This window comes from Triturus cristatus, chromosome 4_2 (assembly GCF_964204655.1).
Source record: "Triturus cristatus chromosome 4_2, aTriCri1.1, whole genome shotgun sequence".
Taxonomy (NCBI): domain Eukaryota; kingdom Metazoa; phylum Chordata; class Amphibia; order Caudata; family Salamandridae; genus Triturus; species Triturus cristatus.
Genome location: NC_140586.1, coordinates 88,828,661 through 88,856,613, shown reverse-complemented (window position 1 = coordinate 88,856,613; position 27,953 = coordinate 88,828,661). Strand labels below are relative to the sequence as shown.

At 43.3% G+C, this 27,953-nt stretch overlaps 1 protein-coding gene across 1 annotated transcript in view; it reads left to right on the top strand.

Annotated features, from left to right (window-relative positions):
* The window catches only part of QTRT1 (queuine tRNA-ribosyltransferase catalytic subunit 1), a 232,031-nt gene that overhangs the window by 144,618 nt on the left and 59,460 nt on the right, over positions 1-27,953 (top strand). Inside the window, exon 9 of the mRNA XM_085600680.1 lies at positions 961-1,045. Within this exon, the coding sequence (XP_085456806.1) occupies positions 961-1,045 (85 nt within the window). The remainder of the gene's footprint in view (positions 1-960; positions 1,046-27,953) is intronic.

Genomic DNA, 27,953 nt, shown 5'->3' with positions numbered 1-27,953 from the left:
AGAGAGCTCACGGACCCTTTTCTTGTAGGACCTGAGCATGTGCCCCCTCAAAACAACATTAAGGGCTTCATTATGAGTGCCCGGTTATAGGGGTGTTAATTCCCCTCTGCAGGAGTTTCTGACTTGAGCCCTATAATCCTGAGAGCTGAGGAAGTACCAGGGGAATCAGTAAATCCAAGTCCAGTTCTTCCTCGTGGCTTCCCCCAGAAATCTTGTTTGCGATCTGCAGCAGGAATCCTTTATTTAGGGGGTCTGTTGTGTTCACACAAATCTCTGATCATCTTTGGGGCTGTTAACTCCTGTTGCCAGTCCCACTGAAGAGTCTTAGAAACTTGTCATAGAGTGCCTGAGACAGCTGGGGAACGAGAAGTATAGTCATTCACAAAATCTAACCACGGTTGAAAACAACAATGCCACAGATAGAGTTCTTTGTAAATATCAGCAGAATCCTGCACTTGCATCACTGGACCAGAACTCATGTTACCGTAACATATAGGTTATTAAATAGTGCATGGTGTAGTTTGATAGGAAACTATGTGTTTTTTTCACCAAGGAGAATGTTGATTGAAATCTGTAAAATTAATGTCAGAGTATATTCGTCGATGCACTGGCTCACTTATGTCCGCCAGAAGGTTGGTTCTAGGAATACGTTTATTGTGTATTGAATCTTATGATTAGTCAAAGACGTTATCTAAATTAACTGACAAGTAGAAAGTAAATCCGTGGAACTTCTTTTGTAGGGTTCCAATTTGTTGTGATGTATAAACAATTCACAAAATGGTGAAGCTTCCATGCATTATGACAAATAGCTCATTTGTTTGTCTTACTTGCCTTATAATGTTAGTTTGAAACCATGGCTGGCTGGGCCAGGGGAGTAGTCAAGCATGAAATATTTCTGATCATCATTCTTATTCTCTTCCCATTTCTAGTTTTAATACACTTGTTTGCCTCTTGTTGCAGGCACACCCGGGCCTACCTCCACGCCTTATTCAGAAGTGACACAGCCGCACTCCACCACATCACTATCCACAACATTGCATACCAGGTAAGTGTGCTGACCGACAGCTTAAGTGCAGTTGTCAGAACGAGAATGAACCAGCCAAAACAAGCCATCTAAACATGCACATGGGGTGTGCAGCAGGTTTGTCTGGGAGTGGCAAAGGAGAGACGTTAGGGCAGGACCACGTCACCATTCAAACAGGCCAGTACACTAAGTTCATTAATATGCCCACCAGCGTGAAATAACAGTCTAGGACTGCCTGGTGATACCCATTCGAAACATCTGCAAAGTACATTCTCCCAGATCATAAATTTCTCAGAGAGGCTTTGGTGTTTGAGTGTTAGATGGAAGTGCTTTCCAGACTGCATAGCAGATCCTCTGAATAAAAGAATACAACATACATCTTCTGCTGGGATGGAAGGCCTGGTCAAATTTCCCTGGACAGGTGTATAGCCAATCTCATCTCGATAGCTGGAAATAATAGTCTGAACGTATTACAAATCCACCTGGGCTTGAATCCATAGTATCTATGTAAGTGGTATTTATATAGTGCAAAGCTCGCCAAGAGCCAGCAGAGCATCTGAATGGGGCTGAAGGTTTAGATGCAGTCAGAGATTGAGTTTCTGAGGGATGCTAGGTCTGTGGAGATAGTTTTGCTTTTTAAAGCCTTGGGATGTTGTGTTCTTCAAGGACGTGTGTCTTCAGTTCTTTGCTATATGAAAGAGTCCTGATGGATTGGGAGTTGCTGTTCTACTGCCTATGCGCATACATGGAGAAGGCCTCCGGCACGAGACGCTGGAAGTCCAGTGATTCACCGTCTTTAATAGCATGGTCCCACTCTATTCTTAATTGGGCAAAGGTGTCTCCCTCTCCAGGGATGATACCCTGGGGCTGCGTAAGTTCCTTATAGCGGACAATTGGAACTCGATTCTCATAGCTCTCCAAATAGCTGTACACCCAAAGTCGGAAACAGACGTACCTCTCATAGTGGATCCGGCATCTAGTTGACGGAGGACCAATATTTGTCCCGCAGGGGCTACCTGTGTCTTCAGTTCCATGTAGAGCAATATGAGTAAGTAGGTGTGCCGTGAAGAGACATGCTGGTCTTACAGACCACAATATGTAAGTACTGAGCGTCTGGGGTGATTCGTTCTGGGTATCAGTATGCCTGGGGTTGGTTGGTTTTATTGTTTGAGAGTTTAAAAATCTCTCACACTTTCTTGTAAACAGCAATTCGCCCTTATTTGTTGTCATTACATGACTGATTAGACTAATATGCAATATGGAATCGGCGTTTACTTTTATGATTAATAGGACAACACGCGCCTAATCACAATATACTTTCTTCCTCTCTCTCTCATTGAAAATATGAGGCTACTAAAGCAGAGTTGCACTAGGAACATAAACTGCATATGTCAATAGATCTATGTATTAAGTTACTATACCACTGTATTAACAATCTAAATCACTTGTATGACTCTGTTATGGTTAACCCTTGTGATGGGGCACTGTAAGTCCCCTATGTCAGTTCCACATCCACATATGCATTGTAGCTAAATATTTTCCTTTTTTCTGCCTGTGAAAATCAATAAACAGATTAAACAAAAAGAAAAAATGGAAAACCACACTGGCCTGATGCAAATAATGTTCCATCCTACACTTAGAAGTTCTAGTCTAAAGAACAATGCACATTTTCTTGGACTAGAATAGAGTTACTAACAATGTAGTTTTGATGTGGCTACAGAAGGCCCTCTCTGCCATTTGTAGGTTTTCATGAGGCTCTTTTGTCGACCAGATGCATTAGACAATGTTACCCAGCAGTTTGGAACTAGACCTGGAAGGAGAGCTTGTGCAGTTTACATGTTCTGAGGTTACTGAGTGGGTGTAAGTGACGGTGCAAAGGTTTTTTGCTTTAAACTTTGTGGGTTTTTTTTCAAAACTTTGTGAGCATCGTATCTTTAGATATTAAAATTGAAAGTTTTTAAACATTCCTGCACCCTCCCCTGCCCCAAAAACAATGCTGTAGGATAAACTAAAGGACTAACCACTCATGTGTAAGCTATAATATGTGGTCTGGATTCTTTTTCTTCTTCTTTTTTTTTAATACTTCTTTATTGGCATTTTATAAACATCCGCTGTTTGTTGTACATACATTTATACTTTTGTAAATATTTATACCGTAAACTTATGCTTCCACATTTCACGCTTAATAAGTTGAACATCATGTTTATAATATATCTGCTATGCCAACCTACATCATGTAACAAAGGATACCAATATAATCCCTCAACTGTTCGCTCCCCCTCCCTTCCCACATCATAATGTTGCCTTTACAGCGTCACTTCCCTTTCTGTTTCCTACATCTAACCATTTCTTGTCAATCTCTAGTATGTGTACCTGTTCACAGATGGTGTTATTGCCTGTTTTTGTAGGTCTGTTATATTCGTCAGCATGGTCGCCCATGCCCGTAAGTTGTCTTCTAGTTTGTCATCTCGCCTTACCCTCTTCATTCGTATCGCTTCTGCCGCCTCTCATTCACCCATATCCTTCAACCACATCTCATTCCGCGGGGGGGATTGGTCCCATCCAAGATATAGCTATGTGTCTCTTGGCTAATACAAGCCCTAACATTACAAATTTCGTGCTTAGTTTTTTTATGTTTAGGAGCAGGAAGGAGACCCAACACCACCTTCTGTATCTCTTCGGGCACGGTCCATCCTGTAGCTTCCTTTATTGTCTCCAATATCGTGGTCCAAAAGTGAGACAGCATTGGACATGTCTATACCACATGTAGAAAGTTCGAGTCAATAGTTCTACATCGGGGATATCTATCTGATCGTGTCGGGAAGATCCTGCTGAGTTTTCTGGGAGATAAATATACCTGGTGTATAAAATTGTACTGGATTAATTTAAACCTTATGTTCGAGTTTATTGCTTTGACTCCTTCGTGTAATTTAATCCAATCTTTTTCAGATAAAGATTCCCCTAGGGCCTCTTCCCATCTAGCCTGAACAGGTAGGGGTGTAACTGTTAAATCATCCCGCAACTCCCTATATAAATGTGTAATGAATCGCCTCCCCTGTGCCATATATAGCATAACCTGCAGTACTCTAGTCACCGCTGGTTCCTCCGGAGAAGTCCAGATCTCTCTAGTAACTTGGTATATCATTCCATATTGGAGGAATTGCCCTGCCCCCAGCTCAAACATCGACTCTGCATCTTGTTTAGTGATGAAGAGTTTATTGTGGAAGAGATCTCCCATCGTCAGGCACCCACCCTCTTACCATCTTCAGACTGACATTGAGGTTTCTATTTTTGCAAAGTGTTGTACCACCCATACAGGCATGTCTGGGGCATGTCTGGGCGTGCCCCACAACTTTTTCGACTGCTCGTTCTCAAATCCGCGCCACATGTCGGATTATATACGGGGTGGACCGGGGGACTCCCACGCCCATCATCAGAAGTGTTGCCAATAAGTTTCTTCCATATGTGCCTGCGAGCAGTCTTTTCTCCCAGTTTTCATTCTCATTCAACCGGTGTATAGCATGTTGGAGTTGGGACGCCATATAATACTGCTCTAATTGTGGGACCTCCAACCCACCCTTCAGCCACGTTCTTTGCAATGTCTCAAGACGCACCCTTTTCCTATTGGATCCCCATGAAAATTCTATTGTTAGTGTATTCAAAGTTTTTTTAAAATGTGCTAGTACCTCATACTGTGTTGTAGTGCATATAAACACAGAGGGAGTAGAATCATTTTTATAATTGCAATTCTGTCCATGAGACAGAGAGGTAACTGTTGCCAAAAGCGTGTCGAGCCTCTTATACCTTCAATCACCTTTCCTACATTAAGTTCCAAATATCTCGTTGGATTATTTGCCAGTCTAATTCCTAAATATTTAGGGTCGGAGTCCCCCCATGGAAGCCCCACTACCGGGAGTGCCTCCCGCGTCCTCTGTGCCATGCGACCAATTGGAACCAGCCTAGATTTATTGTGATTTGTTTGCAGACCCGATATCTCCCCAAATTTTAATAATATATCCAACATTTTAGGGACCGCCTGGGCTGGTTGGCGCAGATATACTAAGGTGTCATCAGTGTACATTGACACCACGTGATTAGTGTTGCCTAATCATATTCCCCATGCCTCCAGTTGTCGAAGCAAGGTGCCCGCTAACAGCTCCATGGCTGCGCAAAGAGTAATGGCAATAAGGGACACCCCTGTCTGGTACCCTTTTAAGCTTAAAGGCCCTAGGTATTAATATTCCACGAGTACCCTAGCCAGTGGAGCTGTATATATTAGTTTGAGTATATTTAAAAACTCTTTTCCCACCCCCATCACTCTGTGTTGCCCACGCATACCGCATGCTCTTCCTGTTCAATACTAGGGGAATGCCAGATCAAGACTAATCGTCTGAGGTTATTTGCTGCACTGCGTTTGAGGATAAACCCCGATTGATCGGGATGGATCAGGAAAGGCATATTAGGTAAGACGTTGTGCCATCTAAAAGGCGGTCGGCCAAAAGGGGTGCAAATGTTCTATAAAATTCTGCAAGCAGGCCGCCAGAACCCAGACATTTTGCAGGTTTCAACCTTTGAATAGCACTTAGGATTTCCTCTCTGGTGATTGGGTCATCAAATCCATCCCCAGCCTCTCTTTTGAGACATGGCAAGCCCACTGTTGACAGAAACTCTTGTATCCTCTCCTGTGGAGGAGAAACCTCAGAGGCATATACCTTTTCCATGTGTGCCGTTAGAACCTCTAGGATTGATGCCTGATTGTATACTGTTTTTCCGTGTGAATCTATCATTTGTACTATAGAGGGTGTTGGTTTCTCATTACGTATCAGTTTAGTAAGCAGCGCCCCCGATCTATCCCCCTCCATGTGGAGCCGTTGCCTGTATGCCACCCGATTATATTTACCTAGGCATTGAAGGGACTCCATCAAATCCCTGCGGGCATCGCTTCATTCCGCTATATGTTGGGGGTGTGTATTGAGAAGTGATTCTAGCCTCTGTTATTTCTTTTCCTGTATTGTCACATCTCTTTCCAATTGCTGTCTCACTCCATATGAAGTTTGTATGCAGATTCCTCTCACCACTACCTTCATTGCCTCCCATTCTAATGCCCTTCTAGCTGCTGTCCCCCAGTTCTCCCTAAAGTAGTTGGTAAGTTCCTCCTCAATTGTCTTGGCAAATGGTGGGTCTGACAATGCCTCACCCTGCAATCTCCATGTTGGTATTGCCGATCTAGGTCGTCTGAAACCCATCGTGAGTAGCCCCGGGTAGTGGTCCGAAATATATTTGGGTAAATAGGATATGTCTTGAACTTCCGGGATCATCTCATCACTTAAACACTGATCTAATCGGCTAAAGGTATTGGTTGCGGGAATATAACAAGAAAATGCCATTACATTTGGATTACTTATTCTCCAAATATCCCTCAATCCCATTCCCAGTAATGTGTCTTTCAGTGCTCCTGTTAATCGTGGTTTAGTATTCTGTCTGGGGGGTTCCCTATCTAGTCCCTCATCAAGTACACAGTTAACGTCCCCCACCATAATCCCTCCTTCTCCCTATCACTGCAGCAACCACCGCAGGGAAGAAATCCGGACAGTCAGAATTTGGGGCATAGACATTAAGACTGATCTCCCTACCATCCAACGTGCCACGCAAAATTACATATAGTCTCTCTGGGTCTACGACATGATGAAGATGTTGGAACGGGACCCCCCCGGAGCAATCCAAATAAGAGCACCCGGGCAAACCCAGAGTAAGAGGTAGCATAAATCTGCCCCCTCCATCTGAGTCTTATACATGGTATCGTATCTGTCCAAACATGTTTTTCTTGCAAACATGCTACGGAAATCTTATATTGTTTTAAGTAGGTAAACACCTGTCTCCATTTACTAAACATTGCTAATCCCCGCACATTCCAGGTAAGTAGTTTAATCACGGGGAAATCACACTTGCCATTCTAGAAACCTCTTTCTTTGTGTCCATCGTTCCCACTTCGATATCCTCATGTAGTGTGATGTTGAAATAACTTTGCGGTTAGGGATCTCAACCCCCCCCTCCCTTTGGGACCCCACCTCTTCATACCGCATCCCCTCACCCACCCCCCTACCCCCTGGGCAATGTGGTCTGGATTCTTAGATGGAGAAACTTTATAATATATTAAATCAAACACAAGAAGTTTTGATACAGCACACATCCGGAACTCGTATATTTCAAAGTATTCTCATATGTGATTATTTAAAAAAAAAAGGCTCAGTGAAATAAAATATGTCAAGGATCATACAATTTTATGAAGCTGGGATTGATCACAAGTATTCCAGTTCCACATTTTACAGTTCAGCCACTAAATGAGCATCTTTCTCTTGCATGTTTTATTTCAAAGGTTAGTGCTTTGCCTATAATTCTGGGCGCATGAGGGTAGAGCGTAGGTGGCACGAGAAGTCACATCAAAGCTCTGCTCGCTTTGGTCTCGAGTGTCCAAGAGGACCTCGAATGCAGCCAGAGCTTTGCTTCAGGTTTGAGCTTTCAGTGACTTCCCCCCCCGCCCCCCCCCCCCCCCACTACTAGGTACACGCCTTGCTATTCTCTGCCATCAGTGGCATCCAGAACAGACTGGGACATTGACAGCTATGTGCAATGGTTTGCTCTTATTCTAACCTTATAATACTGGGGCACTAACAAGCGCACCAAACCCTCTCTGTCTCCCTCCCCCCCCAGCCAATGAAAAATTGAGGCCCACTGATGGACTTTCACATCTCTAACCCTGAGGATTCATTCTATCCTCCTTGAGTTCTCTCCACCCTCTAATCCATTCACCCCATATTTCACCCATCTTACCTTCGCCTTCCTCTCACACTTTTCCATCATAGACTCTCCTTCTTACCACCACTCCCTATTCACAATCTCGTCACTCCTCCATCTTCATTCCTTTGTTCTCACTTGTACCCTCTGATCCTTCTACCCACTTCCAACCTTTGATCACTTGCTTACTTTCCCATTCGTTCTACATCTCTGTTCCACCTCCTCTTCCTCTTCTCTCTTCTTTTTGTTCTCTGCGCTTTCCTCCATCTCCTCCACCCACATCAGGGCACAGGTCAGGAGTGAACACGGCTGTCTGACTTCGCCACACCTACAATATTATCAGAGAGGAAAGCCCGTTTTCCGTAGCCTGGGGTGACGGAGACTTGAAGGTGTTAAATCTGTCACAGTGGGCCCTACTTGCTGGCATTTGCAAACTTAATCTGCCTGGTCGTAGGAATTGTGTGATTCTGCAACTGCTGTGCGTTCCACATAATTATAGATTTCCCACTTTTGCAACATAATCCCACTATTTACAGACATGCCAAGTCACACGATGCCTTTGTGTTTCACACAATATCAGCTCTCTTTGCACAGTGCCCCAGTGAAAGGCAGACCTTGGGCGGTGAACAGATTCAGCTGAAAAACCATATGCAGAGGTTTCCACCTCGTTTGTGGAGGTGCTGCAGAGTTATGCGTTATCACTGGCTTTTGAACTCTCCCCAGCGTATGCTCCCTTCTTTTCCCACCACTCTCCAATGTCTGCCTTTGTTTACTCAGCAATTGAGAGGCTTTCAGCCTCACCTTTTGTACGCCGCACCCTCTCACCTGCACTCGCACACAGTGGTAATCTGTGCAAGCTTGGAGATCTGTATTTCCTTTATAATTTGTAGATTTCAACAGCAGTACATTTTGCTTCTAGCATTTGTGGATCAAAAATTACAAAAATATATATATATATATATATATATATATATATATATATATATATATATATTACCTACTGGCGGTCGCCAGTAGGTAGTTATAGTTAGGACCACGTTTCCATAGGAAAACCTCAACATTCTATTTTGAATAACTTTGGCGCCGGTCGACGAATCCTCTCGAATTTCTCAAAATAGGTGGGGCGCTACGCTCCGCTCCTACCCTGAAAGTCTCGGGGGGGATCCGTCAAGCGGGGGCTGAGATAAAAGGGGGGTCCCAAAACGCGTTTTTCCCATGCATTTTTCCATAGGACCTTTAGAACGAGCTACAGCCCGAACGGCTGAACAGAATTACTCAAAATTTGGCAGAGAGGTAGTCCCTAGGTCAAGGAAGTGCCTTTTGTAGGTTTGGTGTAAATCTGTTCAGTAGATTCTGAGAAAATAGCCTTTAAATCAATATATATATCTGAGCCCGCTTACGGTACGCTTACCGTACGCTTACGGTAAGCGTACGGTGGCGTGCGCGAGCGCGATTCTGATTGGCTCTTAGATCTTAGTAAACATTCGAATCGGCCGAAACCAGGAAGCGGCGGCCGCCATTTTGTGTATTTCACTCTGAAAAAAAAGAGTGAAAACAAGGAAAGGGGGCAATGAGGAGAGTTACAGACCCCCTAACATTTGTAAGGGGGTCAAAGAAGGACAGAAAAGTACAAAGAAAACATTTATTGATTTTAAAAAAAATCACGGGGTACGCGTACGGTAAGCTTACGGTAAGCGTACGGTAGGAAAAAAAAAAAAAAAATGAAAATCAGATTTAAGTGTTTAGATATTAGGGGGCTCTAAAAAGAGCCGTTGTGTTTATGAAATGATTTTTTAGTGGTACCTACAAGTAAGTACCGATGCAGAGTCTAAGGTTCAAGAGGAAGACTCTGTTCCCTTCATCATTGAAGTGCACACCATCTCCTCTATAAATGTCTTGCATGTCATAACGCAAGTTGTTGTGGTAAATGGCACCCATACCATAGTCACGGAGGAAAGCAGAAACAGATTTGTTGACGTGCTTTCTTGCTTTGTCATCGCACCGCGTGCCCACCGTGCGTGCACGGCACTAACTGCGTAAAGTGGGCGCGCGGTGCGCGAAGCGCACCGCGTGCTCACTGTGCGCGCACGGTGCGCGAAGCGCACCGTGCGCGCACGGAACGAACTGCGTTAAGTGGGCGCGCACGCCACGAATGGCGTAAAGTAACTTAGCATTTAAAAAACCGTACAAATTCACTGAAAAAACCATAGGTTTCACACACGTTATAGTTAGGAATTAGCATTTAAAAAACCTTGCAAATTCACTGAAAAAACCATAGGTTTCACACATGTTATAGTTAGCGGAAATTTTACTGATAAAAAACCAATGAAATTCCCCCGTTATAGTTAGTGCAGGCAACTATAACTCACGCGACCGCAATCTTCTGCTGATGACATATGTGTCTTTATGAAAAAAAAATATTTGTAATATATGTATAGCTAAAAATGTATGGAAGAAGACATGGGCAAATAAGTGTCTAAATACAGTATTAGCATCAGCAGAGGATTGCGGTCGCGTGAGTTATAGTTGCCTGCACTAACTATAACGGGGGAATTTCATTGGTTTTTTATCAGTAAAATTTCCGCTAACTATAACATGTGTGAAACCTATGGTTTTTTCAGTGAATATATATATATATATATATATATATATATATATATATATATATATATATATATATATATATATATATATATATATATATATATATATATCAAACTATAGGTATACTCCTTTCAGGAAATAAACATCCAGCACTCCGGTGAAAGAATGGGCACTCGGTCTTTATTTTCAAACAACGAGGTATCACATCAACGCGTTTCAGCAGACTCGCGCTGCCTTGTTCACGATGTTTTGTGCCATACTTTTTTTCATTAAAATACATTTCATTAAGTGATTGACAACAACGAGGGACTCGACTTTCATATTCCCCAGCTCTGTATAATGCACTTTGGCCGCCATCTTGTAACATGTTTATTCCTATTTATTTTACATGTTTTTTTAGTACGATTTATACTCAATTTGCACATATTGCTGTATTACATGGCTCAATGACTACAGCTATTTCTTATGTTTCCGCGCAGGATACCTCCTTGCGTATATTTGACAATAGCTAATTAAAAATCAGAGTCTGTCCTACAATTTTAAAAGATTTAAATTTCTTCAACATGCTAGTGCAAATGGTATTAATCTTCAGGAAATGAATTCGGCAAGTGCCTTTTTAACATTTTCTTATAAAATTCAGTAATTCAAAGTGCTAGTGCTTACTGTGCAAATTACGCATTCTAAAGTGCCAGTGCTAGTTTTGTTTTAAAGAATTTCACAAAAGTTAATAATCAAAGGTGCTAATGCCTATTGTGCAAATAACGCAGAGAAACCCTTTCCTAATGTATACAAGTTCATGATCTATATACCTGTATGAATTTATCAAGAACAATTCTTTTAATCAAAATTCTCATGACAATCCTAAAGTGCAAGTGCTTATGTAAACTTAGACATTTCTCAATCACAGTATCCATTTTCACTTTCTCAGCTTTAGCACAATTAGTTCCATATAGGATAGGGATTAATATCACACGTATATACATACCCATAAATATTAAAATCATATTTGATATTTCTATACAGAGCGGTTATCTTTGTCGAGTTACCCTCTATATTGATTGTTTTTTCACTAACAAAAGTAATGATAGCAAGAATTTCTCATTTCTTATCTCTTCGAGCATTTCAAGACAAACACGTATACAAATCCTCATCCACATTCAACCCTTGCGGTTCTTTGCAATTAAATTCTAGGATAAAAAATGTTTCCAACCTCCTTAGTTCCTTTTCCCTGTCCCCTCCCCTCTTTCTCCTCGGGACTTCCGCTATACAGGAATATTTCAAAAATATCGGGTTACTCTGGTGATGGGATTCAAAATGACGTGCTATAGGATATGTTCTGTCTTGATTAACAATAGCTCTCCTGTGCTGTAAAATTCGTTTATACACAGGAAGGGTTGTACTCCCTATATATATTTTGGGGCACGGGCATCGCAGCAGGTAAACAACATAGCTAGATTTACAGGTCAAAAAACTCTTAATAACAATAGTTTTATTAAAAAAAGTTTTAAAATCAGTGCAATTCATGCCATGCTGGCATGCTTTGCATTTTGGGCATTTTCTAAAACCTGGTTTTTGATGTAACCAGGTTGGAGCTCGCCCTTTCTCTTCCTGATATTCGCTCCGCACAACTAGATCCTTTAGCGATTTTGATTTTTTATAGGTGATGTCCGGGTGTTTTTTCATTTTAGAACCTATTACGGGATCGTTTCTTACCAGATGCCAATGTTTGTTTAAGATAGATCTTATTTCTTTATGTTTTTCATTGAATGTTGTTATGAATCTAGAATTAAATTGGTTCTTGTCTCCCTCTCTCTGTAGTTTTCTCTGTTTTGTTCTTGATGGTTCAAACAGGATTTTTTGTCTATCAAGGTCTCTTGCCTTAGATGCAGCTCCTTTTATTACAACTGGAGAGTACCCCCTTTGAATGAATCTACGGGTCATCTCACTCTCAATTTTATCATATTCAGCTTGATTGCTGCATGCTCTCCTTGCTCTATAGAATTCCCCGAAGGGAATGCTCCTAATTAACGCAAAAGGATGAGCACTCCCCGCGTGAAGAACTGTATTCCCGGCAGTAGCCTTGCGGAACACTGAAGTCTCCAACTTCCCTCCCATCGGTTTAACCCGGATGTCAAGAAAGTCTATAGTTGTTTTGCTGTGGTGTCCTACGAATTCTAGGTTAATTGTATTCTGATTCAGATCACTGATGAATAATTCTATGTCTGTCTCCGTGCCCTGCCACAACACGAAGACATCATCAATGAATCTAACCCACAGTAATATGTTTTCTGACCAGTGCTCCAATGGACTGCTTCTGAGCACCTGTTCCTCCCACCAGCCAAGGTGCATATATATATATATATTACACAGATTTCACAGATTGGCAGACTCTTTGTAAAGGGTGTTTGGTTACCTGATTACCTGCTGATTGATGTATTCAGACATTAAATTGATATTAACGAGGTATAACCATTGTTCATACAGTCTTAATGTGAGTTAAATGCCACATAATTCCTTTTCTTGCTGCATAGTTAAGTCAGCCCTGCTGCATAATTTGGTTTTCAATTGCTGCATAATTCTAGTAGTCCCGATTATGTGGAATTGCAGTCCCTTGTAACGTGGGCTCTGTCCAAACAGCAGCTTTGTTTTTTAGGTTTCGCCTGCATAGTACTTGCAAAATCTCTTGTAATAAAAACAAGCATTTACAATGCAATGGTCTCGGCATTGGTAAAGTTAGAGCTATTGGCATTGCTCATGACATTATTTTTGTTTATGTTTTTGTTTTTAAAACATTTAAAGAAACGGCATTGTCATGAGCAATGCCAATAGCTCTAACTTTAACAATGCCGAGACCGTTGAACACCGGGCTGAGAGGGGAGCAAGAGAGCACACGGGTCTGAGAGGGGAGCAAGAGAGCACATGGGGCTGAGAGGGTAGCAAGAGAGCACACAGGACTGACAGGTAAGCAAGAGAGCGCACAGGTCCGAGAGGGGTGCAAGAGAACGTACAGTACTGACAGGGAAGCAAGAGATTGCACATGTCTGAGAGGGGTGCAAGACTGCACATAGGTCTGAGAGGGAAGGAAGAGAGCACAGAGGACTGACAGGGAAGCAAGAGAGCGCACAGGTCTGAGAGGGGTGGAAGAGAGCGCACAGGTCTGAGAGGGGAGCAAGAGAGTGCACGGGTCTGAGAGGGGAGCAAGAGAGTGCACAGGTCGGACAGGGGAGCAAGAGCGCCTTGGACTGGCAGTGGAGCAAGAGATCGCAGGGTTGGACAGGGGAGCATTGGAGAGCGCACAGGTCTGTCAGGGGAGCAAGAGAGCACACCGGACTGACATGAGCAAGAGAGCACACGGGTCGGACAGGGGAGCAAGAGAGCACACGGGTCGGACAGAGGAGCACGAGAGCACACAAGGCTGGCAGTGGAGCAAGAAAGCGCACAGGTCTGTCAGGGGAGCAAGAGAGCACACGGGGCTGACAGGTGAGCAAGGGAGCACATAGGTTTGACAGGGGAGAAAGACAGCGCACAGAACTGAAGTGAATAGAAAACACACAGGACTGTCTGGGGAGCACAGAAGCACACGGGACGTGCAGGTGAACAATGGAGCACACAGGACTGGCAGAAGAACAAGGGAGCATGCATAGCTGGCAGGGGGAACAAGGAAGCACATAAGACTGGCGGGGGGGAATGGAAGCACGGAGAACTGGCACGGGTCAAGGGAGCACGCGGAACACGAATGGAAATCTTGCAAGCGAGAACGGGCAGTGGAGCAAAATAGCATGTGTTGCACGTGAACGCCGGTTCTGTGGCACCTCCTGTCGCATCTAAAAGGGGCGTCCTTCCATCATTTGGCGGTTCGGATGGAAAAAGATGTGCTCCAATTCCCTTTTTCTAAATTCATGATAAATTCTAGGTTGTTTTATTTCTTCTGAAACTGTTGGTGGAGCTCCTGGTTCTGCGGGACTGGTTGTCAATGGATCCATGTTTCTAATCTGTGCATGTTGGAGCACATGACGCAGAGTTGAAGCATTGCACTCTCGCAACTGCAGAGAACACTCGGGGTAATGTTGCAACAGGATGCAGCATCCCTGGGTGGAAGGGAGACTGAAACATGTTCAACAAAAACACACACACATTTAAACCTACTCCACCCACCCCTCTTTATCCACCTCCCGTTTCCATTTTGGAACATCCTCAGCGCAGCAGCTTCGGTGAGCCACACAGAATGGTGAAAAGGGAAGGAAAGACTTGTACAAAGGAGTACGCTGAAGAAAATACAAATAGGTTTGTACATCTTAATATGCAAATAGCATCTCAGGTGTTCGAGTACTTGCAGCGAAAAACATAAACCCTTTAGACACAAAAGGTGAGGGTGCGTGCACCCTTTTTCCAAGAGAAAGGTGATCAATACAGATTAAGGGTGGAAAGATTTCAAAACGTGTGGATGCTGTTGGATATATTTACCGGGCGAGGGAGAATATCTGGACAATGTGGAATGCAGTACCCGGTCGCGCATACTGATGAGTGACCGAGTGAACTACTGGCCAGCCCTCAGTACAGAGAGGCGGGCGCCTGCTGTTAATTGCTCCCAGTTCAAACCCTGGGGCAGAGGCCTCGTATTTCATATCTGTCTAAAGAGACGCGGTCGGTGGGGGCGGCTAAATTAAAATCTATATGCAGGCACATAGCAAAGGAAGACTGCTTTACAACAGCAATTCCGTCGCGAGCATTTAACAATGAAAAGCAAAGTCACGGCTACGTACAAACTGCCGGGAATCGCCCTGAACACCACCGCCTTTCTCCGAGGCAGAGCAGAAATGCCTCGGAGAAAGGCAGCGGCATTTTTGGATTCGGGGGCGTGTTTGTCTTTTCTCTCCTCCAGCCATTGGCTGGAGGAGAGAATGAGACTTCTTGCAAAAAACACGCCCCCCGATCCGAAAAGGACGGGGCCTAATCGGAATGACTGACCTCTTCTCCAATGGCTGGCCAGCATTCAAGAGGCCAGCCAATGGAGAATAGGGGAGAAGAGGGGCGGGTTCAAGCCCCTCTTCTCCAAGTCATTAAATCTCGGAGCTAGACTGCGCAAGCGCAGACTTCGCAGCCGAGACCTAAAAACTTAAAAGGGGCTTAGAGCCTGCTCATTACGTACCTTTAGTTACTATTGGTTGGCTCCTACATCTCTCTAGTTTGCTTGCTTCCTATTGGTTAACTGAAACTCCTCGCTTCCAGCTTCTTCCTGGGCTTCCTGTCACAGTTAGTACCGTGGGTCCATGACCAAGTACTGTTTCCTGTAGCCAGCATCCTTTCACTGGCCACAGGCTTCTGCAGATACTCTTGTTACTTTTGGACATGCACTCTTATTGAGTCCATATCCAAAATTAACTCTCCTTCACACTGCCTATGTTTCCACAACCACTGTGCCCACCCACCACTGTTTTTGTGTTTAATTGGCCAGTGTCCAAATTAAGAATTATTTCAGTGACCACTTAAAATACAGTCCAAATTCTTCTTAAAATGCATTTGCGTTTTGGCGTAGCATTATGATTTCTTACTTTTCACGAAGTCTCAATACATTAATTGAGAATGAATTAAGCGATTTGCCCAGACACAGGCTGTTGAGCCGACGCCGAGACTCTAACCTGGTTTCCCAGCTCCAAACTCGGCAGCAGCAGTTCTGTTAAAAAAGGTGTTACTACTTCAACCGCTCCCGTAGATCCCATGTACATTGCAGCAGTATATCTTTAAAAAAAAAAAACACTTTAAACAGACGAACTAAACTTGCTACCCTTTTGCTGTAAAATGTCACTTTGAGTAATTTCAGAACAATTATAACGCATATAAATATTGTTTCCCCCGCTCTGTGTGATATATAATATTCTTTGTATTGGTTGTATTTGTATAGCACCCACGAATTCAGGACTCCACTTCAGAGCACTAATAAAAAATGCATGACAAACCTCATGTACCTTGTCATGCAGTTCCAAATATAAATAATAACAGCAGGTAATTAAACAGCTCCCTGAGCCAGCCTCAGCATTGCATAAACTGTGCATTTTTGCAGGCAGGTATCAGGGGGCCCGTTGGTGACCCAGTTGCAAGCATAGGACCCCCTCTCTACTGGTGGCCTATTAAAATAGACCAGAAAGGACAATCAACTAATGATTGACGCTGCGCACTGTGCTAAATGTAACTATGTTACAAACAATTAATCTCATTAACAAAGTTTCGAAAAACACCAAACAATAATATTCGTTTGAACATATATTTTCAGCATATATGTAACAACAACTTCAAATTGTAACATCATAAATGTATCAACACATATACAAAAAACGGTAGACATCTACCATAAGCAATGCAATATTTAGGTATACCACATATTTCAAGAAATCACAACTAGATGATTTTGATGAGCCCAATGCATTTCGGGACTTAGCTGTCCCTTCGTCAGGGGCGTTCTGTGGAGGAAATACATATATTACATGATCAGTAGAACAAATGGTTATTATGTATATACAAGAAGGTCACATGGTGGCAAATCGTGTAGTTGACATGGTACATGGTAGTAAACTGTAAATCACACGTGCGGTGAATAACCCTCCGTTTGCTGATGGCAGCCAAATGTATAAAAGAGAAATGCAGTCACCCAATAGCGTGAAGATAGAAATGATGAATGTGACTCTGAAGCGAAGAATAAAAAAATAGGAAAACCTACCAAGTAAAAAAAGTAAAAATCATGCATGGGATGAGCCTGATGAAAATGTGGCAAAGAAATCTCACCTCAAATATTATGTGTATGCATCCATGAATGGAGCAAACGATGAAAACAGGCTAACTGTTACTGTAAACCAAGAGAAACAACTCAATGAGTGCAGGTGCTCATATTACGATAACACGTGTAGTCAAAGTCGAAGAGGCACAACTTACCGACAAGCAAAGGGGTTAAACAGCGTAAAAATGACTGGAAAAGATATAAGAATACAATGTAATCAGAAAAGGTAAAAGATGTGCCGTGCCACTAATTAACACGCAACGGAACTGAAGCCATACTCACTTATGAAAGTGCTGAGACACCTGAGTGCTTTTAACAACGCGTAGTCCAGGCAATGAATTGGAATGTATGCTCAATCAATCACTCGAAGGAAACATGTGGCACCAAGTGAAATTATTGCGTCTCCGAAAACGAGCACTACAAAGTAATAACAGTGTGTGATTACGAACTCATCCTAACAAAAGAGCTTGACAGCTCGAGCGACTATGGCAAGAACACGGCTAAATGCAATAAAAACTACTTACACGAGAAGCACAACGGAAAACAAACTGGTCCGGTCCTCACAGATAGCGTCCTGTTGTCGCAACGAGATGTTTACTAAAGAAAACCGCGCTCTATTTCAACCAACCGAAATGACGATGTGAAAAAGCGACTAATGGCAATTGAAAGAGGACTTACGTATAGCGCCATGATTGAAAGGGTAAAGTGACCGATCTAAAACAGCAACAGGGCTAAGTATGGAGATCAAGAAAAACTGACCAGAAAAACATCTGAAACAACATACGCAACGAAGACCAAAGAATATGCTCAATGACAAAAAGAACTAAAGGAGCCAGCACGTACTCAATTAATATAAACGCGAGGTTAATGCAGTGTGTCGGCTGAATGATAAAGCAGCTCACCAAGACCATATTCACGAAACTAATACTTGGTATATGACGCATGTAAAGAGCCGATGGATGAGTGATTACTAGCCTCTAGGGTGAAATATATATGAGGGGTAAAAGCATAGAGTTATATCTGGAAGGGAAATAATTGCAGGGTAAAACAATGAAAAGTGAGGTGAAACAGACAAACGAATAAATGTGGAACTGGAAGAAAACGTGTTAGTATAAAACAATTATTCAAAAATAAAATAAACAGATAAGATAACTTAGCATAGATATAGCGGATGGTGAAGGGTGTTGAGATAACCCATAGGTCACAAGGAAATTGAAAAAGAACTGAAATACAAATGTACAAAGAAACTTATTGTGGAAATATATCAACAAAAAATAGAGATAGTAATCACTGTGGTACATAGGGACCTACGCATGGCCATGCCAATACTGTGTTTATAAAAAACATGAAAAATCTAAACGATCATTAAGCCCACATGGGGCCAAGGTCTGTAGTTTCTGGATCCAGAAGAGCTCTCTGCGTAAAAGTAAATTGGTGGTGTCTACACCTGGTTTGACATCAATAGACTCAATAATCTGGAAACGAAGTTGAGAGATTGAGTGTTTTGCTTCTAGCCAATGCATAGCTAAGCTAGAGGTACTGTTCTTGTTCCTGATTCTGGATTTATGCTCAGTAATCCGTGTTTTTATTTTTCGCTCAGTTTTGCCTACATAGGCCTTGCCGCAAGGGCATTTTATACAGTAGATGACGTGGGTAGTATTGCAATCGCTGTTGTGTTGCAAACATATGTTGGAACCAGACGTGGGATGAGTTAGGGTGTTCCCAGTGATGACGTTACTACAATGGATGCATGAATGACATTTGCGAGTACCATGATAGACAACAGGTTTGTCGGTGGTTTTAGAAAATTTCAATAGATTCTAAAACCACCGACAAACCTGTTGTCTATCATGGTACTCGCAAATGTCATTCATGCATCCATTGTAGTAACGTCATCACTGGGAACACCCTAACTCATCCCACGTCTGGTTCCAACATATGTTTGCAACACAACAGCGATTGCAATACTACCCACGTCATCTACTGTATAAAATGCTCTTGCGGCAAGGCCTATGTAGGCAAAACTGAGCGAAAAATAAAAACACGGATTACTGAGCATAAATCCAGAATGAGGAACAAGAACAGTACCTCTAGCTTAGCTATGCATTGGCTAGAAGCAAAACACTCAATCTCTCAACTTCGTTTCCAGATTATTGAGTCTATTGATGTCAAACCAGGTGTAGACACCACCAATTTACTTTTACGCAGAGAGCTCTTCTGGATCCAGAAACTACAGACCTTGGCCCCATGTGGGCTTAATGATCGTTTAGATTTTTCATGTTTTTTATAAACACAGTATTGGCATGGCCATGCGTAGGTCCCTATGTACCACAGTGATTACTATCTCTATTTTTTGTTGATACATTTCCACAATAAGTTTCTTTGTACATTTGTATTTCAGTTCTTTTTCAATTTCCTTGTGACCTATGGGTTATCTCAACACCCTTCACCATCCGCTATATCTATGCTAAGTTATCTTATCTGTTTATTTTATTTTTGAATAATTGTTTTATACTAACACGTTTTCTTCCAGTTCCACATTTATTCGTTTGTCTGTTTCACCTCACTTTTCATTGTTTTACCCTGCAATTATTTCCCTTCCAGATATAACTCTATGCTTTTACCCCTCATATATATTTCACCCTAGAGGCTAGTAATCACTCATCCATCGGCTCTTTACATGCGTCATATACCAAGTATTAGTTTCGTGAATATGGTCTTGGTGAGCTGCTTTATCATTCAGCCGACACACTGCATTAACCTCGCGTTTATATTAATTGAGTACGTGCTGGCTCCTTTAGTTCTTTTTGTCATTGAGCATATTCTTTGGTCTTCGTTGCGTATGTTGTTTCAGATGTTTTTCTGGTCAGTTTTTCTTGATCTCCATACTTAGCCCTGTTGCTGTTTTAGATCGGTCACTTTACCCTTTCAATCATGGCGCTATACGTAAGTCCTCTTTCAATTGCCATTAGTCGCTTTTTCACATCGTCATTTCGGTTGGTTGAAATAGAGCGCGGTTTTCTTTAGTAAACATCTCGTTGCGACAACAGGACGCTATCTGTGAGGACCGGACCAGTTTGTTTTCCGTTGTGCTTCTCGTGTAAGTAGTTTTTATTGCATTTAGCCGTGTTCTTGCCATAGTCGCTCGAGCTGTCAAGCTCTTTTGTTAGGATGAGTTCGTAATCACACACTGTTATTACTTTGTAGTGCTCGTTTTCGGAGACGAAATAATTTCACTTGGTGCCACATGTTTCCTTCGAGTGATTGATTGAGCATACATTCCGATTCATTGCCTGGACTACGCGTTGTTAAAAGCACTCAGGTGTCTCAGCACTTTCATAAGTGAGTATGGCTTCAGTTCCGTTGCGTGTTAATTAGTGGCACGGCACATCTTTTACCTTTTCTGATTACATTGTATTCTTATATCTTTTCCAGTCATTTTTACGCTGTTTAACCCCTTTGCTTGTCGGTAAGTTGTGCCTCTTCGACTTTGACTACACGTGTTATCGTAATATGAGCACCTGCACTCATTGAGTTGTTTCTCTTGGTTTACAGTAACAGTTAGCCTGTTTTCATCGTTTGCTCCATTCATGGATGCATACACATAATATTTGAGGTGAGATTTCTTTGCCACATTTTCATCAGGCTCATCCCATGCATGATTTTTACTTTTTTTACTTGGTAGGTTTTCCTATTTTTTTATTCTTCGCTTCAGAGTCACATTCATCATTTCTATCTTCACGCTATTGGGTGACTGCATTTCTCTTTTATACATTTGGCTGCCTTCAGCAAACGGAGGGTTATTCACCGTACGTGTGATTTACGGTTTACTACCATGTACCATGTCAACTACACGATTTGCCACCATGTGACCTTCTTGTATATACATAATAACCATTTGTTCTACTGATCATGTAATATATGTATTTCCTCCACAGAACGCCCCTGACGAAGGGACAGCTAAGTCCCGAAATGCATTGGGCTCATCAAAATCATCTAGTTGTGATTTCTTGAAATATTATGTGGTATACCTAAATATTGCATTGCTTATGGTAGATGTCTACCGTTTTTTGTATATGTGTTGATACATTTATGATGTTACAATTTGAAGTTGTTGTTACATATATGCTGAAAATATATGTTCAAACGAATATTATTGTTTGGTGTTTTTCGAAACTTTGTTAATGAGATTAATTGTTTGTAACATAGTTACATTTAGCACAGTGCGCAGCGTCAATCATTAGTTGATTGTCCTTTCTGGTCTAGTTTTTCCATGCCCGATTGACAGCGGGCATTACGCTGCAGCACCTATATCATCCAGAATACACCTTTGGTTGAATTAGAAAATAAGGAGTGCGCTGCTCATCTCTTTTTGCATCTATTAAAATAGAGCCATGACTCAAGTTTAGATGGCCCCTAACATGCACTGGTCCTTTGTCACTGCACCTGCTGAACTATTAAAGCTCTGTCCCTGACAGGTAGGTACATTTGTTTATTCAATCCTAATCTGTAACCACCGAATGTTTCTATAGGCATGTATTATTTTTGGGAAGTAATATTTCCATTCATTGAGTCTGAGAGTAAAGCGCAACTTCAGAATAAATGGTCTCTAGGCAATGGTCATCCGTACTGAGGTATGAGCAGCAATGGAGGTGTCACGTGTCGCTAAAAGACATTTACTCACCAGGTTCAGACCGCAGCCAATAAAGCCTCTTTCTGGCCTCCATCATGTGATCAGAATTCGGGAAACTGGCTGGCGGTCGAACTGCAGCATTGGATAGTGTTGAAATGAAGTACCTCACACCAGTGGAAGATTTGTAGTCTTTATTAGTGACCATCCGCTCTCAAACTGACTGGAGCTCACCTGAACATTCTAAGGTGAGCTCCCTCGGAACATACCACTTCCTGGTTGGGGGAGGGGTGTTGGGAGATACCAACTACAATATGCATACAAGATTATAACACATCTCCCCTTGCAGGGATACAAAACTTTTGAACAAGAAATCATTCAGTGTTTACAACTCTGTCTTTGCTCCATGTTTGTCCGTTGTCCAGGCGAACTACACTCTTACTTGTGCTTACCACAGTTTGAGGTGCTCCGAATTTGCTCGTTCCCGGTTGCACCCTGCCCGGTTTCCTGACCCATACTTGGGAGTTGGGTTTTATCTCTACCTCTTTAGCTCCATGTTTCTCATCGTACCAATCTTTGTACTTGTTTTGATGAGACTCTATACGCTTCTCAACACAACCTAAGTCCGGTACAACTCTTCTTCCTCCCCCCAACCACCTTGGGTTCATCTTGGTGCTGGGTTCCCTTCCTCTGAGAAATACAAACGGGGATATTCCTGTTACCCCATTGGGTGTGGTGTGATATGCCCATAAAGCTTCTCTCAACTCTTCTTCCACATTCAACCCATTGGTGATGGCCAGTTGTATTTGCTCTTTAATCATCCGATTCACCCTCTCCACTAACCCATTGGCTTTCGGACAATAGAGAGCAGTCCTCTCATGCTTTATGTTGAGTTCTTCCAAAAACTCTCTCATGTTATCAGAGACGAACTGCACACCATTGTCCGTTACCAGGGTCGCGGGGATACCTTCATACACGAAGATGTTTTTTAGAAACGCAATGAGATTGGAAGTTGTGGTGGACGCTGTAAATTTACAATTCACCCAATGGGAAGTGTAGTCCACCAACACAAACATGAATCTTTTCTGTGTCCCCAGTATGTCCATAGGACCCACAATGTCCATAGCTAGTTTAGTCCATGGAGATGTGGGTACATTTATGGGAGCCAGAGGAGCACAGTGGATGACTTTGCTTTTGTCACTTCTGGCACAACTAACACACTCCTTTACTGCTCTCTCCACCTCCGAATCCATCCTAGGAAACCAAAAGCAACTCCTCACTTTGTTCTTAGTAAGGCTCCTGCCCAGATGCCCTTCATGGCCAGATCTATGACCCTTTTTCTAAGCCCTTCTGGCGGGACAATCTTCTCCCCCCTTTGCAGGCGGCCAGCTATGATGGACAGTTCAAATCTGACTTCCCAGAAATCTTTAACTATGTCAGGGACCTCCGATAACTTGTCAGGCCAACCCTTGACGATAAGTTCTCTCAACGTACACATGGCCTTATCTTCCTCCATGCCCTTATTCCATTCTGCATCAGTCAGCGAGGGGAGATGCACCGCGCAGATGGGGACATCTAATACTTCCTCACTATAATTACCTTTTACAGGTAACCTAGATAAGCAATCTGCAATCACATTCTTCTGCCCCGGTAAGTACTCCATTTTGAAACTAAAGTTTTCCAGCCCCAGCACCCACTTGCTTATCCTAGGTGACATACTTTGTGCTTGTTTGGGGGAAAACATGAATGTGAGTGGCTTGTGGTCTGTGTGAATGGTAAACTTGTTGCCCCACAAAAAGAATTTGAAGTGATGTACTGCCCAGAAACATGCTAATGCCTCCCTCTCGATGACCGAGTAATTGCGTTCTGCATCACACAAGGTGCGGGAGGCAAACGCTATCACTCTTTCCTCCCCATCACTTCTTTGGGATAACATAGCACCCAAACCTTTGTTGGAGGCATCAGTGGTCAAAATGGTTCTTTTGTTTGGATCGAAAGACCCCAATGCTGGAGATTCCAAAATACACTTTTTTATCATTTCAAACATCCTACTGTGTTCTTCTTCCCACACAAAAGCCGTATTTTTCTTCAAGAGCTCGCGAAGGCCCACACACAAATCTGCAAAGTTCCTGACAAATTTGGACATGTACTCCACTAATCCCAAAAAGGATTTGAGCTCCTCCTTATTGGTCGGGTGTGGGGCCTCACTGACAGCTTGGATTAAACTATGCTTGGGCCTAAACCCCTCTTTGTTGATAGTATGCCCCAGGTAGTCTACAGATGATACTTTTATCTTGCACTTGTTCAATTGTACAGTTAACCCTGCCTCACTTAGTCTGTGACACACTGCATGAAGGGTGGCGTCATGAGCTTCCTCAGTGTCCCCATACATCAGAATGTCGTCTTGGAAACAAAGGGTGTTCTTTACCCCTCTCAGTACCTGTTGCATTATTTTCTGAAATACTGAGGCTGCAGAGGCAAGACCAAAAGGCATTCTCACAAACATAAACGCCCCGAACGGTGACGTGAATGCCGTCAATGGTCTTGACTCGGGATGCAGCTCTACTTGGTGATAAGCCCTGGACAGATCGATAACTGAAAAATAACATGCCTTGCCCATGGTGCTCAACATCTCATTTATGTTGGGAAGAGGGAATCTCTCCACCCAAATGTTTTCATTCAACGAGCGTAAGTCCACACATAGGCGAATACCTTTCCCAATACCCTTGGATGCTAGAACTAGGGGAGCAAGCCATTCGGTGGCCTCAACGGGTTGTATGACCCCTATTTCACAGAGTTTATCTAACTCCTCCTTAAGTGTTTCTCTCAAATGGAAAGGAACTGACCTAGTCTTGTGTACCACAGGTTTGGCTCCAAGTCTGAGTTTTATTCTATGCTGGAACTCACGTAGTTTACCCAACTTCTCAGTGAAAAGTTTGGGGAACTTCGTCTGTAGACTCCCTTCATTACTACCTCTGTCAACCATAATCACCTGATTCTCACCATTGGGATCTAACCTGATCCCCAGTTCTCTTTGGTGCTGCCACCCCAGAAGATTAGCCCCATGTTCTACTATGTACACAGTCCCCTTCGTGGACCTCCCTTTGAAATCAATATTGCTAAACAGCATGCCCACCAGGGGTATGGGGTCCCTCGTGTACCCTTCAGGTTTGATGTCAGGAGTCACTAAACTCTCTCTTGACCCCCCCAATGACTCTTCAAAATCATGCACATTCACTAACGTGAAAGGGGAACAGGAATCTGCATACACTTCCAGGGGTTTGTTGTTGAACATCACAATGCATTTAGGGTAATTTTGTTTTCCCCCCACTGCCATGCTCCTCACTTGGAATACGTATTTAGCATGAGTTTCCTCACTACCACTAACCACATTTACCATGTTATTGAACCCTTCTCTGCACACTCTAGCTAGGTGTCCTCTCCTGTTACATTTTTTACACATGACACTTCTGGCCGTGCACATAGGGTTATTTGCAAGATGGTTACTGCTACCACATCTATAGCATTTTGCACTATGCCCTTCTCTACTAGCTTTAGTGGCTTGAGTTTCCTTCATGTTCCATTTGTCAGACACTTTACAAACACCTTCACTTTGCTCATTCACTTGTACTTGTGCCACGACCTCTTCTTTGACTTTCATTTCTTTTACACATTTAGCCGTATGTTCCACAGATTGCGCAATGGCCACCGCATCCTTCAAAGTGGGATTTTTAGCTAACAGTTTCTCCTGAATCCTGCTATTGTTTGTGCACCTGACCAGTTGGTCGCGTATGAGAGAATCATTGAGATCCCCAAAATCACACAACTGTGTTAGACCCCTTAATGCTGCAATGTAGTTACTGATTGACTCACATTTCCCTTGAACTCTGGTGAAAAACTTGTGTCTTTCCAACACAACATTGACTTTATCCCCAAAATGTGACTCCAGCTTCATCAGTGTCACATCAAAAACATCAATGTCCTCATCATCCTCCAGCTCAGGTTCCGGAAGAGTCTCGTAAACTTTCCGACCATGTACACCCAGATTGTGCAGTAAAATATGCTGTTTCCTCAGAGCTGAAAACCTTTCACCTCCCATGGCAATGAGGTATGACTCGAACAGTTTGGCCCAATCTTTCCAGTGTATATCCGGGTCCCCACAGTCGTTCAAAAAGGACGGGGGTTGACTCATGCCAGGTGTTCCCATTGTGAACGCTGACTGGACCCCCAAATATGAACACTAAGACCCGGGTAAAATGCGGGAAGCCTGAGATACCCCTTAACACTTAAGAGCCACTGGCTCCCTGTACAGGGTACCTGATAGTTAAACAGAGATAGGATATGCCCCTATGCCACAAAATTTGTACACTCACCAACAGTCTCGAAGAGGAAAAGAATGGACAATTTGCGCCGCTTACCGCCAGCTTCCTGCCTCACACAGTGGAGAACTAGATACTGACGCGGCTGGATTCCGGCAGCGTTGACTGAAACTGACCGGGACCGGTCCTGTGCAGCTGGCGCGCCGGCTCCTGAGGGCGGAACTTGCTCACAAGCAGCGCTGGCTGAAACTGACAGGTATCGGTCCTATGCGGCTGGCGCGCCGGCTCCTGAGGGCGGATCTTGCTTAACAGGACGTCCGCTCGCTGATACCCAGCTCCCAGACTTGCGCTCCACACGTCGTCACCTCCAGCCGATGAACGCAAGCATGCAGGGCAATCCACAACCCGAGGCTGACACACAGCGCCCGCTGGGCCCACCACACACCAGGACCGTCCGATCGGGGAGTCACAAAACTCACCACACCTCCAGTTGTCCGAGATATGGAAACACAGCACGCTTCCCGGTACCAGACAGCTGAAACCGCTGGTCCTGCAACAACCTTCACAACGAAGCGGTCACGAAGAAAAGTCTGACTCCACACCGACACCCTGGAAGAGATCCACGAGATCAGGTAAGTGCCACTGCGATTATTCCCTGCACTTCGGACATCCAATGACACTGGTGAAGTAAGATCCACTACACGTAATGTGCGGAACAGTCGGCTCCCTAGTCCAATCACCACAGGATAGCTGTCACTGTAATTCCAACCGACATGTGGGAACCAGCGAGTAGGAAGATGGCACGCTTTCCAAGCTGAGCTTGACCACTACCACTCCGAATGCTTCCTACTCAAACACTTTACGTAATTCTTCTTCCTTGAGAGTATGAAACAGAGGGGAGATGGCCACCTGCCCCCTTCGCAGTCCGTCGCTCGTCGCCAGTGTTGAAATGAAGTACCTCACACCAGTGGAAGATTTGTAGTCTTTATTAGTGACCATCCGCTCTCAAACTGACTGGAGCTCACCTGAACATTCTAAGGTGAGCTCCCTCGGAACATACCACTTCCTGGTTGGGGAAGGGGTGTTGGGAGATACCAACTACAATATGCATACAAGAAGTTTTTGCAATTTGAGCACAGGATTACAAAACAGCCTCCCATAGGACATATTTTTTTCTGCAGTTTTTATATTGCACGGACATGGCCCATGTGCATTGGAGTGCTTACATTGGCTCCATATTACATTACACTAGGTCAGATTAAAATTACAATACTAACGCTTAAATTGACCATACAGTTCTTTTTACCCCATGCCCACCCTCCTGCAGCTGTCCTTTCAGTTTGCCTCCGCTGTCAGTTCTTTGTTCTCCACCCTCCTCCCTCAAGTTGCTTGGCGCGGTCAATGCTGGCCTCGTCAGAGCGCTTATTTATTTATTTACTTTGAGCTATGTTGCACAGCAGCTCGTACTACTGTGCTGTAGTATGTTCGAAAACTTTGACAAAGCCAACAGATCTCTCATAGCGAAACATATTGGATTTGCCAATGCTTGTTTGTTAGTGGCCCAGGACAGGAGGAGGATATCTTATGATGTCTTCACTAGAAAGAGCCAGAGACATGCACACCATTGAACCCTCCACCGCACGATGGGGAGGGAAAGTGAGGCTTTTTGTTCTTAAAATCTGGTGAAAGAGCAGGACTTCATTCCTGTTCCCCCTGCTGCTGGTCATTTGGCCACCCAGTCCGCTTGCCCTGACAGCTTGACTGCCTTGCTGCTCTGACTTAGTACGTCCGTACTGAGCATTTCCCCTT